Here is a 14,301-nt window from a genome sequence, read left to right as displayed (position 1 = left end):
TCGGATGGTTTAACTGCATGCGTCGCACGGGGCGTGGTCAGAATATGGCCTGCAAAATCGACATTAGGAAGGCTTTTGACACCCTTCGTTGGGATTTTCTGCTGAATGTGCTTCGAACTTACGGGTTCGATGGAAGATTTATTAAATGGATCGACATCATCCTACATTCTGCCAGATTGTCAATTCTCTACAATGGTCAGATTCATGGTTATTTTGGTTGCACGAGAGGTGTTAGACAAGGCGATCCTCTCTCCCCCATCCTGTTCGGCATTGCTGAAGATGTCCTTAGCTCCCTGTTCATCAATTGTGTTGCCTCTGGTCATCTGACTCCTATGTACATGACTCGTAATATTGCGTTTCCCACCCATCTTTTATATGCGGATGATATCCTGATTTTCTGTAAGGCTTCTGTTAGAAATGCTAAGACAATTAAGAAGATTCTGGACTTCTATAGCTGGATGTCGGGACAGGTCTGTAGCAATGAGAAGTCGCATATTTATTTCTCTTCCAAGACTTATGCGGTCTCAAAGCGTGTTATTTTGCGGGAGATGGGCTTCATGTGCGGAAGGGCTCCCTTCACTTACTTGGGAGTGCCTATTTTTCATGGTCGTGTCAGAGCTTCTTTTTTTCGACCGATTCATGATCGGATTGTGGCAAAATTTTCCAGATGGAGAGGCCGCCTTCTTTCCATGGCTGGCCGTCTTTGCTTGGTCAAATCTGTTATTCAGAGCTCTGTGACTCATTCTATGTTGGTTTATAAGTGGCCGAGATCCTTGATACATGAGCTTGATGAGAAGTGTCGAAATTTTATTTGGACTGGGGATATCATGAAATCTCCGTCTTGCTCGGTCGCGTGGAGCCGAGTCTGCGCTCTTAAGGAGGAAGGGGGTTTGGGTGTTCGTTCGTTCTCTATTATGAATAAATGTTTTCTGATGAAGATGGCTTGGAAGGTTATATGTGGCAAGGGTTTTGGATTCCAGATGCTTCATTCTCAATATTTGGATGTGTTTGGAAGGATGAGGTGTGATTCTGCTTCTTCTTCGGTTTGGCTGGGTCTAAGAGATGAGGTTAGTGCTCTGGTGGATAATTCTTATTGCTATGTTGGTGATGGGACTTCCACGAACTTCTGGTGCGACGATTGGTTAGGTTATAAGATCATTGAAAAATGTCGTGTTCCTCATTTTGTTGCGAATCTTCTCGGCCATTCGGTGAGTGACTATTTTTATGATGGTATTTGGCATTTTACTCAAGAGTTTATTAATAATTATCCGGAAATTGTTGCCGACATCTTGGTTATCCCTCTTGGCAATCATAAGGACACTCGCTTTTGGAAACCTTCTCTGCATGGCGCTGTCACTGCTGCTCTCGCTTTTTCTAATAATTGCCATAGGTTTCCTAAAGTAAGCTGGGGCTCTTGGATTTGGAAACCTTATATTCTGGTGCGTCGTTCTTTAATCTGTTGGAGAGTCCTTCATGGACGTCTGCCGACTTATGATCGTCTGATCAGACACGGAATGATTATGCCCAATCATTGTGTCTTTTGTTTCGCTGCGGAGGAGACCATTGATCACATCTTGTGGTCTTGCAGCCAAGTTCGTACTATTTGGCTTGAGTTTTTAACTTGGTTTCAATTCACTGATGCTATTGTGGCTCCAGATATTCATAGTTTCCTTGTTCGTGCTTGGAGCCATAAACTGAGTTCTCAGTTGGACTGCTATTGGAGAGCGGGTATCATCGGTATGTTATGGGCTATCTGGTCTCTCAGGAATTCTTGCATCTTTGATAATGCAAAATTTGATCATCGACAAATCATTCGTCTGGTAAAGGTGTCTTACAAAGAAATGGAGAATAACTTTAAGCTCGGGCATATGAATAATTCTTGGAAGAAATATTCGATCCTTCGAGCTATTGGGGTCGGTTCGCGCGCTGCACCTCCGATGGAGTTTATAACGGTGCATTGGTGGCCCCCGGCTTCCCCTTGGATCAAGGTTAACACTGATGGATCGGCGATGGGCTCCCCTAGAAACATTGCTGCGGGTGGTGTCTTCCGGGACAACTTCAGCTGGGTCCGCGGTTGTTTTCATTACAAGGGGGAGTGGGGTTTGCTTTTGAAGCTGAACTCCTTGCTGTCATTAAAGCCATTTTAATAGCTCATGACCGGGGCTGGCATTATCTTTGGGTAGAGTCGGACTCAACGTATATCGTTCATTTGCTTTCTGAGCGTTCTACGGCGGTTCCTTGGCGGTTCGTGGCTTCTTGGAACAAAGTTTTGAGCATTCTTTCTAGTTTTCAACTTCAAGTGTCTCATATCTATAGAGAAGGAAATAAACCTGCTGACATTATGGCGAACTATGCGAGAGAGGAAGGATGGTGGCCCCACGCCATTGAGGAAATTCAGGTTGCGGTAAATCTGGATATGGCCACTCATAGCCACATCCGGTTGAGATGATTGTTCGAATGGTATGTTGTCGCTCTGGTTGTCTTGCTGGTTGGGGTGCGATCTGCCTGCTTGTTCTGCTCGGAGTTGGAAGATCTGCCTCGCGCTGCTGTCGGCTGCTCTTCTTGAACATTCGGATAGTCTCAGGAGGTTGCTGTCTTCGGCTGAGATGGTTTCTGGTTTTGCTGGAGCCCGCCGGTTGTGGAGTTCGGGAACGCCGAGGTGCTGCGTGGAGTTTAGTTTTTTGGCTGCGTTTTTGTTCGACTTCGATGGTTGGGTGTTCAGCGTCGTTGGGACCTTTCGTCGAGCACCTGGAGCCTGTTCTGGGTTCGGTTGGAGTGTCCTTCGTCGCACTCTTGGCTCGCTGGTCTGCATTCTTTTTTCGTCGAGCACCTGGAGCCTGCTCTTGGCTCGCTGGTCTGCATTGGTCGAGTGGAGATGGTTCTACAGGAGTGGCGTTCGGTGGAAGGGCTGGCTGCGCCTGTGCCGCTGCCTTTCCTCGTCGGCTCTGCCTTGGCGAGCTCGGTTCTTTTTCTAGTATGGTTTCTCTTCTTTTGTTAGTTTTTGGCGACGACGTCTCACCGGATGAAACTTTCAGGCTTTTGGGTCCGCTCGATGGGATCTATCGGCGACGGCGTATAACCGGCCGTGTGATCCCTGTTGGTGGACTGTTCTTTTCTTGTTGGGAGCTATCGGCGACGGCGTCTCACCGGCCGTGTAGCTCTCTTCTTTGGCTTGTGTTGGTGACTACGGCGACAACGTCTAACTGGCCGTGTCACTTGGTCTTTGTTTTTGGGCATTTTGGCGATGGCGTTTCACCGGCCTTTTTGCTCTTGTTTCCGTTTCTTTGTTGGGGAGAGAGCCGGGATTGTTTGGGGACGATGGTTAGGCCGGAGTTCCGGAAACTTTCCCTTCCGCTCTCTCCTTTTTCGTTTTTATTTTCCAGTAGACGGGTACTCTTTTTCCTTTTCATGGTTTTTCCCTTTGGGTTTTCCATGGAAAGGTTTTAATGAGGCTCGGCCCTTAGTCTGCTTTTCTTGTGCTTTCAAGGGTTGTTTTAGGTTTTTCTTTTTTTCTTTTTCTTAATAAAATCGCAATTTAACCTTAATTAGTTCAACATGTATAGAGAGAGAGAACACTTTGGGGCGTAATAAAAATGTTCAATTATGTAATATATATATATATATATATATTACCTTTTTGAAAAAGGAAAACATTTAATATTGATAATATTGAATTACTTTTATGAAATTGAATTAGTTTTGTTGTATGAGATATTGAACTACCTTATTTTGTTTAGAGGAATTAAACTGCCGGCAGTTTTGCAATCAACTAATTTTAAGTGGTTTAGTGGTGATTCTAATTTTTTCCCATAAATTCCAATTATATCCTTGCAATTGAAATTATTTACATTTACTTTGCTTTTTATATATATAAAGATATTGTGCTGCTATTTTTAAGATAATTGTTTTGAATGAGTAAGATCTATGTTTATTTAAGGAAAACCATGACCTCTTAATTTTTTTCTCTTTTCATACTTTTATAAAATGAACAAAGGGTGAGAATGGTCTTAATTTTAATTTGCTATTTCATGTTTTTATGAAATGAACAAAGGATGGGTATGGTTAAACATAAGCTGATTGTTAATTTATTCGTTATAGTCTAGCACATTCTAATTTTGTTTTTCTATATTTAATTATTTCATGCAATAATTAATAAGCACGTGTTAATATTTTTTAGAACTATAAATTCATCTTTTTTTTTATCAGGCAAAAGAAAATAAATAAATTGAGGTACCAGCAGTACCCAAAGCAAAAACAGAGTACAAAATATGAAAAAAGGGGGAAGGAAAAAACGGGTCTCAGGGCCCAAAAACAGAAAGCCTCAAAAACAACAACTAACCATCCAAGTTCACCGCAACAAACCACCGCCTGAAATCCGGAGGGGAGGAAGACACCTTGAAAGCTGTCCTCCACCCCCAAAGCCTGTTCTTGATCTCCGCTGTCATTCTCTCTTTGCTCCACGTACCTTGATTGAATTTACATTCGTTTCTCCCTTTCCAAAGGCACCAAATCGTACATATCCAAACTCCGAGAAGAAAAGGAGCGTCCTTCTTGTTTCCAAGGTTAACAAAAGCCAACAGATGATCTTTCGCCTTATGATGTCTAGCTGATTGTTTCCCCACCCATCGTAAAATATGGTTCCAAATTTCATCGGTTTCCTGGCATTCGAAGAAAAGATGGTCGATGGTTTCATCTGCCCCTTTGCAGAAGAGACAAAGCTTCTCCGAATCCTGGATAATCACTTGTCGCTTGCGAAGATTGTCACAAGTAGGAACTCTCCCTTTCAACACTTTCCAAGCTGTTGTGATCGCCTTGTATGTAGCAGGAGCTTTCCAAATGAGACTCCACTCTTCGATTTGTCTGCTAGCCGACAAGGGACAGGCAGCACAACTCACCATTTTGTAGGCAGAATTAACCGAGAAGAGCCAATTTGAAGAACTATAAATTCATCTACAAAGTTCATCCATATAGATTGTCTTTCTAGTTTTAATTATTTTGTAAGGCAATAAGCACGTGTTAATATTTCTTAGTATCAATCTTTTTTTATTTTGAGAGATTCTTAGAATCAATCTTAAAAAAAGAAGAAGGAATATCTAGAATCATAAAGTTATTTACGATGTTAATTCATATCTTTAAACATTTAGTAAGCACGTTTTGAATATAATCGAAGCCGCTCCAAAAGTGAGCTGAGAATTCATTTGCTCATATCTTAAAACCTTAGGTTAAAACTTGTTAGAGAGATGTTAAAAGATAGAGGTATAAAACTCAAGATTTCCGAAAGGGGAATTTCCTCAAATCATAAAATAACCCTAGAAGAATTTTCCCTCTTTTTTCTTCACCTGCCAAATTTCGGTGGGCAGTAAACTACCAAAATTATTTTCCATGAAACAGTTTTCTCCTCACCGTCAATCTCTTCTGCCAGCAAACGGATTGCAAAAATATTCTTGATTTCTCCAAAGTTCAAATACAAGGAACTGTCAATTTGCTGTTGAATTCCATCACTTTTCAGTTATGGCACCCGCCTCTTCTTCTTCTTCCCCCTCCAAGAAGCTTCTTATCACAGATCCGAAGCCCAAACCTGGCCCCAGTTCCGCCTCCTCCTCCTCCGCCACCAGCACGCCGCTGCCGGCGACGGAGAAGAGGACCCGTGATCAGCCCAATTTGTCCGATTGCCATTGCTGCGGCCGCCGGATTATCCAATCAAACCCTAAGGACCGCCTCCACCCGATGGACAGCGTTTGGCGGATAGTGCTCCTCTGCAGGAAATGCCGCAGGAGTGTTTCTTCGGGCCAAACGTGCCCTTACTGCTTCCAAGCAACGGGAAGTTCAGGTGATCTTTGCACATGCAGAGTTTGTCAACGCAAAATTCATGAAGTGTGTGTTAGGGATTATGGGAAATGCACACCTTGGTGTTATTTGGGAGCTGGGTTTGAGGGGTTTAGGGTTTGTGTGGATTGCTGGGTGCCTGAATTGCTCAAGAATTCGGTTCAGGTTTTGGGAAGTGAGAACAGTGGTGGGTTAAAAGAAAAGGGTGAGGGTAAAGATTTGTTGGAGAATGCCGAGCAGAATGGAAAGTGTGGGGTGGAGAAGAAGGTCAAGAAGGCGGTGAAGGCCAAGGATCAAGTGTCAAGGAGGGGCAAGGAGGCGATTGATGAGGGTGATTTGGTGGATGGTACATGTGATTTGCTTGCTAAGAATGACAAGGATAGTTTGAAGGCTGGGAGTTCAAATTGTAGTGGTGAAACTGAAGTTGTAGATGATGCCGAGTTGGCAATTCAACTGCATCGAGTTATAAATAGTTCACCAAGAATTTTGAGGGGTGTGCCATTGGAAAACTCCAATGATGTGGGTGGTTCGAAGATTAGGAAATGGAAAGGTTTGTCTTATAAAAGATGCAGTTTAGGAAAAAGATGCAATGGAGATCAGAAGCTTGACATCTGTGCTGATAGTGCTGTGAATGGTTCAAGTATTGGTCTAAGTGGATTAAGCCTAGGACTGATACCTTATAGGCGGGACAGAAAGCGAAAAATCTGGTCAATAGACAATGAGAATACTGAAATTTCTGAATCAACATCTAGCCTGCAAGCAGCATTGAAGAACTTGCATTCAGATGAGGCTGGGGTTGAGTGCTCGGATGAAGCTTGGGTTGGGTGTTCACTTACCAGTGGTGATGATACATCAGAGGATCCAAGTTGTGAAAATATTGAACAAAGTAATTCTTGCACGGATGGTAGTAGATTTGGGCAAGACCTTATAACTTACAAGCGCTCTAGGTTTAAGAAGAAGGTATTCCAAATGAATGGCCTGATCGGTGTTTCTGGTGATAGCATCCCTTATGGTAACCATGGAGTGACCTTCAACTCTGAGTTTTGTCTATCTGATTTTGCGAACCTTAATACTAGTTCTCTAGTCAAGAGTAAGACTGAAGGAATTTTGCTGAGTGGCAGTTCTGAGACAGAGCAGGATCGCTATCATCTGAAATATGTAAAACGAATACCAGGCACCAAAATTGACTCGAGTTTCTTGCATTATGGTACTTTTCATGCCACAGACCGCTATCTATTTAAGTACGCTAAGAGGGTGAAGAGTTCCAACTCCAGCTCAAATTCTGAAGCTAAACTGCATTCTAATGCTTTTCGGGATAAAATTGGCATCTCTGCTACAAGATTAACTACTAATTGCTCTGTGGAATCTAGGACTCTATCTGATGTTTCATTTGACTCCTTTACTGTTGATGCCACAGTGAACAGGTAATGAATTTAGTTTCTTTCTTTGGGCAATAGAGTGTATGTTGTGCATTATTGACTGCTCTTATGTTGCTTACTTCTCCTTTATTGTAATCATTCATCCATCATAAGCATAGGAATTTCCAACAAAAGTTGCTCTTGCTTCTTTAAATGGGCTCTCTGGTCGGTTGGTTTTTGCTTGTTATGCAGAGGATCTGTGTTTGCTGACAATAACATCTCTCTATGATCTATATCTAATCTAAAAGGATAATATGTGTTATTAGACTGGGTTTTAGTCTTGGAGACCACTTAAGTATGATTTCCTTTATTTCTAGGACATGCTTAGTTTGATAGGAAGTTGAGTTTCTTAGAATTTGTATCTTTGACGTTGTATGTGGTATTTATGGAAAATTTAAGGGATATATGGGATGCAGACCATGACTTGACATTTAAGCAATCAATTTACCATTCCCTTGTGATTTTGTCACCTCAAAAGCTTCGTGGGAAAATAAGTTATTAGGACTAGGAAAAAGTCATGCTGATTATTTCTTTTTCGCTTTAATTTGACTTTCCTGCTTTGGTTTCTGTAGGCCTCTCTTCTTTAGGTTAAATCTTCTAATTTCAGTACTTTGTACATTATGTTCTTATATCACAAGAACTGTTATGAAGCCCTACGTGTGTGTATGTTTTAAATCATGCAAACAATTGTGTATATGTTGCAATATAAAGCTGAAACAATTTGAAGAGAGTTTGAAGAGGCACAGGCTACTGTTTGGTCCTCTGTAGCACAGACTTGAGGTCTAAGGTCGAACACCCTCACACAATGAGAAACTAACACGATACCAGAAAAAAAGGAAGTGGTGAGAGAGAAAATTGTAGGGTTTCTTTTCTTCACTTTCTATTGAGATGAACAAGAACTATTTTGAACCTTAAAACATTTTCATTTGTTCAATTGGGAACCTTATCATGCACTCCAGCTACAGTTAATTCATTGTGAATTAGATGTCCAATTTGTGTATTATTTAAGTTGGGTTCCCATCAGATTTGGAGTCCATTCTAGATCAAGCAAAAAGTTTCCAGGCAGTTTGCTTGTATGAGCTTTTAGACAAGGTGGTCTTTCAACACACCAAACTAGTGGCTCTTGCTTTGGGTCTCTCAATTATTGGTGGAGAAGGAGTTTCACATGTAAGGTTCGAGTTAGAAGTAGTTCACTGGACAAGGGAGTGGGTTGTGGTTCTGAGATGTTAAATTACTAAGAACAAATAGGTAGTTGTATTTCTAATTTTAGCGTATCTTGTGAAAAATAGCAATAACATAAATGTTTTTTTTTTTCACTATTTGAAGACATGAAAAATTTCAGATGAAAGTTCTGGATCCTTTTCAATTTTTGTACTTGTTAGGTCAAGTTGAGTTCTAATTTTTGTGAAGAAGTTGAACCCATTAGTATGTCAAGCAAGTTAAGGTCCTAATACCAGTTGCACAAAAGTCCGTGCCTCTAATCACCTGCGTCATGTGATAATTCTTTGCAATGCATTGTCTCACAGTATGCACTTCTGTAACAGTTATTTGTTATTTCATCGAGTTATGACTAACTCTCAAATCTGAGATTCTGAGTTGATAAATGTTGATCAATCGAGTCATAAACTCTACAAATTGGATCAATGTCCCCATAAAGAGGGTTTCGGAGAAGACATACTTCAGCATAGTTTTCGTAAGTATTATTTAACCATGTTAAACTGAAAGAAAATCGACTGGACTTAGTCTTTGATGCATAACTGATTAACTTCTAGATTTATTGTTTTCTTATAAACTTTTTTTGTGGTAAATTAACAATTAAATTTAAAGACCGCACCATGGTGTACTCGAACCTGAGACCTTTGGCTTAAGGCATTAACCACTGTATCACTAGGCCAACACAAGCACACTATTTTTTCAATTTCTGCCTCTCTTTTATGTAATATACTTGTGCCTACATTTTATATCATTCAACAAGTCCATGATGAGATCTTTATGACATTCTGAGCAGCTTAAGATAACATTGTTGAGTTTTTTAGATATCTCCTATCCAAATATGACCTAATGACCTTACAAAGATCTGCTTTATTAGTATGGCTCACATGGAAGAGCTTATATTGACTTATAAAGAAAAATGTTTTGACTGTTCGTAGAAGTTTCTATATTATCACTATGCTTAATGTGTTCAGCATTATGGAAAATTATGTATCCCCTCATTTAGTGCATTGTGGGGCTTGTTACACAATTCTTTTTCACTGTAAGAAGTATCACTAGATTTAGGAGTTAGGACCTTGAAAGACTTAACAATTAACATGGGTGCTCAAGTTGCAGATGTATAAGTTTGATTTTGTTATACATCCACTATATATTTGCTTTACCTTCCAGGCTTTGACTTGTCATGGATCTAAAACAACTATTCACCTAGTAATATGCACCACACACGATTTTACATAATAAAAAAGCATGTGTGGTAAGCTTTTCCACTATATTTGTTAGGATCCAACTGTATGTTGTGAAAGGACATGAAACCGACATATGATATTGTTGTATGATACTGTATGTTAATGGTGTGTAGAATAGGCATCTTTTTGGCGATATTTCAGCAGAGTGATCTCACAAAGTTGTTCAACAATTTTGTGGTCGGAAAGTGTGGAGAATGGTCATGTCATAGTTTTGCTCTTGTTGTGCAGGAAAATTTAATGAATCCAATGTTGGGGGCATCCTTCAGTGGCTTGGCAGAAACTGTAAAAATGGCTTAGAGTAATAAGGGTACTGTTTCCTGCTGCTCTATTTTTGTTTGACTACCCTGTGCACATTGTTGTTTTGACAAATCCATGTAGTATTTGACGAGTTAAGCTGGCAATATCAGCCTCTTGCTTCTTCATGATAGCATGTTTCATCTGAAGTCTGTATTAGTAGAAATAGTTAATGTTGTGGCTATCTGGCGATGAGTAGAGTTCATGTATATAGCCTTTTATCTTGGATCAGAACCCCCGTTGTTTGCTAATATGAGAATACAACAGCCGTGGAGGAACAGAAAAAATGAGAAAGTTTCTGTAGCCTATATTTTATCTTCATCTATCTAACAATGGTATTAAAAAAAACATTGACATTTCCTAATACATACACACATATACATATATGTATATATCTAATTCATATTCTTAACTACGGATCCATGAAAAGTGACACATGGCCCTTGCTCTACTGACCCCTTCAGAATAAGTCGACGGTAGTGTACATTGTTATGAGGATGTAGAATTTGCTTCCACAATCATATTGTAGGCTGGAAGCAAATATTTGTTCGAGTGTTGTTGCATCAATAAGTAAGAATAAGAGCCTATTAGATCTTTCATGTATTTGTCTCTAGCAGTTTGAGTTTGTTAGACGAGACGATTATTGTCGTCAATACCTGAAAAGTGTAGCTTCATGTAGCAGAGCACAAGCTTCATGTTATATATATATATATATATATATATATATATATATATATATATATGAACACACTATATGAATATGTTAATGAAGCTTGTGGATTTTGTGTGGGATGCACACTCCCTGAAATATTTTAACGATTTATCACCCCACTTAGTGTGTGCATAACACTCTTGTTCATATTAAATATCTTGCCCTTTTGTGTGTTGTCCAAAACTCTCCATTCTTGCAAGTGCTTTGTGATGCATCCATCCATCTTCATATATTGGTCTTCATTTTATATGCTTCTTTTGATTGAATATCTTTAGGTCGACCAAAGCACACAGATGTGGATTAAAGTTTTATATATGTTTTAATTTTTATATATTTGAAAATTGTCAGACCTCTCTATTTATACCCCTCGTTTTCATACTCAGCATCCTCAAGCAACCATCTTATATTTCCTCACTCCCTCCCACCCTCTCTCTCTCTCTCTCTATGATGGCTTTCCCAAACCACATGGAGATTACGATCCCAAGAGAGAATGCAGAGCAAAACCATGGTAACATTAGGGTTGTCCCTGAAGTAGAAGCATTTGACTTGTCACTTAGGGCACAATGGCTGCAAGCTGCTGTGCTAGGAGCCAACGACGGGTTTGTATCCGTTGCATCACTGATGATGGGGGTTGGAGTTGTTAAAGACGAAGTTAGGGTTGTGATCCTCACTTTCTTGGCTGGAATTTTTGCTAGTGCTTGCAGTATGGCGATAGGGGAACTAGTCTATGCCTCCTCTCAGTTGGAAGTAGTGATAGCTCAGATGAAGAGAGATGGTTCAGCCAATCCCTTTCAACCTGCTCTCCAATCATGCTTCGCCTTTTCAGTGGGCGCTTTCGCCCCAATTCTTGTGGCTGCTTATATAACTGAATATAGTGTTAGGCTAGCTGTGGTCATGGTGGGTGCCACCACTGTGGGCTTGCTGGCGACTGGCTGCCTTGGGACGGCGCTAAGCCGCAGTCAGGTGGGCTCTTCTTGTGTTAGGGTGCTGGTGGGAGGCTGGATGGCTATGGCAATTGCTGTTTGTTTCTCTAAATTACTTGCTGCTAGCGGTATGGAAATGTGATGTCATTGAAAATTTGTCGTACCAATTTACTCGTTGACAGAGTTATTTAGGAATTTATAATAATTTCAACGCAATAAAACGAACTATTAACTTGCAAGTAGGTCTAAAAAATTCTCTTTCAAGCACAAATTGAATCTATATTATCTTTAACTATGCTGGGACGGCAATTTGATGCACTAATTCTCCTAATAATATCTTTAATTTTTTTTAATGTGGTTGGCGAAGGACAAAATGATATCATAAAAAATGGTACAAGTTCTCGCAGAGAAAGAAGTTAACTTAAAAGGAAAAAACCTCAAAGCAATGCACGGATGGCAGCTGTTGGAATCACCCAAAAAGAAAATATGCACTTTTACCATATTTAGTTTGCATTCCTTTTCATTTAATGTACAAATTAGTACGAATAACATTGACACTCGTGTGTTTCTAAATTAAATTGGGTTAATAGCCAAAAATTACACGAACTATCACCAAATTTGTAAATTGCACATGACCTTCAAAAATAGTTTCAGAATACACCACCTTTTGATTTCATTGCAAATTGCACATGCGTTGACCATCCCTTAAATTTTAGATGACGTGTCTCCCGGAATTTGCAGACGTGGACACGCCGGCGATCATACAAAATGACGTCGTTTTGTGAAGCTTTTTTCAATAAAAAAAATTAAAAAGGAAATAACGATGTTGTCAACCCTTCCCCTCCGCCGCTCACCCCTTCTTCTCCAAATCTCGCCTGCCGCCTTTCTCCTGGGCCGGCGAACCGCCCAAATCCAGATGAGGCGTCGCTTCTCCAAATCTCGGCCGCCGGCTTCCTCCTGAAAATGAGGGGAAACGGTGGTGGCGGTGGTGGTGTAGAGCAGGTGTGGTATAAACATTAAAGGTGATTCTATTCACTTTGATGAAATTGGGGAAATCATCGGCAAATAGAGAGGGGCAACTACCGGATACCGAGCCTCTCCGCTTCCCTCATTTCCGACTTGGGATTTTAGTGAGAGGTTTTGAAATTGTTGCGTATCCACAAACTCTGGAATTGAAGATGCAGACGAGAGAGAAGGGGAATTAGTATTGGAGACAAGGGGGGCTTTCGGCTGGGCTCGGCGGCGGCAGCCTTCCGGCTGCGCGGTCGCCGGGAATCGACGGGCAGGAGGCCGCGATTTGGGGATCTAGGGTGTTGGCGGTGGAGAGACTCGCGAGGGCCGTGATTTGGGGATCTAGAAGGCCGAGACTCACGATTTAGAGAGATTTATTCCCAACCATCGCCGCCACTGGTACTACAGCTACAGAGACTTGCGAGAGCTGCAGCCACGGCGCTCCTGGCGGTGGAGGAAGCGGCAGCGGCGTAAGTTAACTGATGAAGCTTGCTTCTCCTCTTCTTGATGCTCCTCTTCTCGGAACCTCGATACTAACTTATAGTTACCGCTTCTTTGGCACTGCCGAGGATGAGGCGTGGTGGGCTGGATCGTGGGCGTCGGAGAGGGGCTGGCTTTGGGAGGTCGGTGGACTCGGTGTTGGAGCGGAGGGGTGTTCTTCAATTTTTTTTTATTTTTTATTTTAAAGGAAATTCTTTAAAATATCAAAAGAGAAGACAACTTTTAATTTCTATTCAAAACGACGTCGTTTTGAATACGTGTCTTGCCAGCGTGTAAAAAATGCCATGTGTCATGCCACGTCATGGCCGGTCAAAGTTAATCTTAATTGGAATTTTCGTCGTGTGCAATTTGCAATGAAATCAAAAGGTGGTGTATTCTAAAGCTATTTTTGAAGGTCATGTGCAATTTGTAAATTTGATGATAGTTCGTGTATTTTTTGGCTATTAACCCAATTAAATTACACAATGAATTACTCTGTTCCACTTCAAACAACCTAATTTCTATTTTGGGTTGTCCCATTTTAAATAACTCAACCCAAATTTAGAAATAAAATTGGATTTTTAACACTTCTTTTTGGATTGTCCCACCACCACTTTACACATTTCTTAATTTTCGTGCTCAATCTTTTTAGATCATTTAAAGTGGGACGGAGGGAGTATAATATAGTAAGTGGAGAATATAAATCGAGACTTCACGAAAACTCATATTAATTAATAGCCTCAATTCTAGAGTGGATTTTTAAAATGACCACTTTCATATTGTAAAAATAAAAAATGTCCACTAAAATAAAAAACTTAAAAAATGGCCACTGTTACCAAAATACCCTTCACATTAAAAATTAAAAAAATGTCTACTTTACATCACCGCTTTAAAAAATCCCGCAATTCACAACCAGTGTGAATTCACAACCAAATTTTTTTGGTTGTGAATTCACACTGGTTGTGAATTGAGAATTCACAACCAGAATTTTTTGTTTGTGAATTCACAACTAGTCGAATTCACAGCCAAAATTTAATTCACAACCAGTCGAATTCACAACCAAAATTTAATTCACAACTAGAATTTTTTGGTTGTGAATTCACAACAAACGAATTCACAACCAAAATTTAATTCACAACCAGATTTATGTTGGTTGTGAATTTACAATCAGTCGAATT

The 14,301-nt window shown here is 40.4% G+C and overlaps 3 protein-coding genes across 3 annotated transcripts; 2 read left to right on the top strand and 1 right to left on the bottom strand.

Moving 5' to 3' along the window:
• Positions 1–4,334: 4,334 nt before the first annotated feature.
• LOC131005760 (uncharacterized) lies at positions 4,335–4,898 on the bottom strand. Its single transcript, XM_057932827.1, has one exon. It carries the CDS (start codon positions 4,896–4,898, stop codon positions 4,335–4,337), a length of 564 nt encoding a protein of 187 aa, XP_057788810.1.
• Positions 4,899–5,147: 249 nt separating this feature from the next.
• Positions 5,148–10,245, top strand: LOC131018557 (uncharacterized). The gene is made up of 2 exons (XM_057947275.1): positions 5,148–7,250; positions 9,932–10,245. The coding sequence occupies exons 1-2, from the start codon at positions 5,512–5,514 to the stop codon at positions 9,939–9,941; spliced, it is 1,749 nt and encodes a 582-aa protein (XP_057803258.1). The 5' UTR covers positions 5,148–5,511; the 3' UTR covers positions 9,942–10,245.
• Positions 9,929–11,871, top strand: LOC131018566 (vacuolar iron transporter homolog 4-like). Its single transcript, XM_057947283.1, has 2 exons — positions 9,929–10,010; positions 11,093–11,871. Exon 2 carries the CDS (start codon positions 11,154–11,156, stop codon positions 11,772–11,774), a length of 621 nt encoding a protein of 206 aa, XP_057803266.1. The 5' UTR covers positions 9,929–10,010; positions 11,093–11,153; the 3' UTR covers positions 11,775–11,871.
• The last annotated feature ends 2,430 nt before the right edge of the window (positions 11,872–14,301 follow it).

This window comes from Salvia miltiorrhiza, chromosome 1, assembly GCF_028751815.1.
Source record: "Salvia miltiorrhiza cultivar Shanhuang (shh) chromosome 1, IMPLAD_Smil_shh, whole genome shotgun sequence".
Lineage (NCBI taxonomy): Eukaryota > Viridiplantae > Streptophyta > Magnoliopsida > Lamiales > Lamiaceae > Salvia > Salvia miltiorrhiza.
Note: the sequence above shows the minus strand (reverse complement) of the source record. Positions and strands in the feature narration are given on the sequence as shown.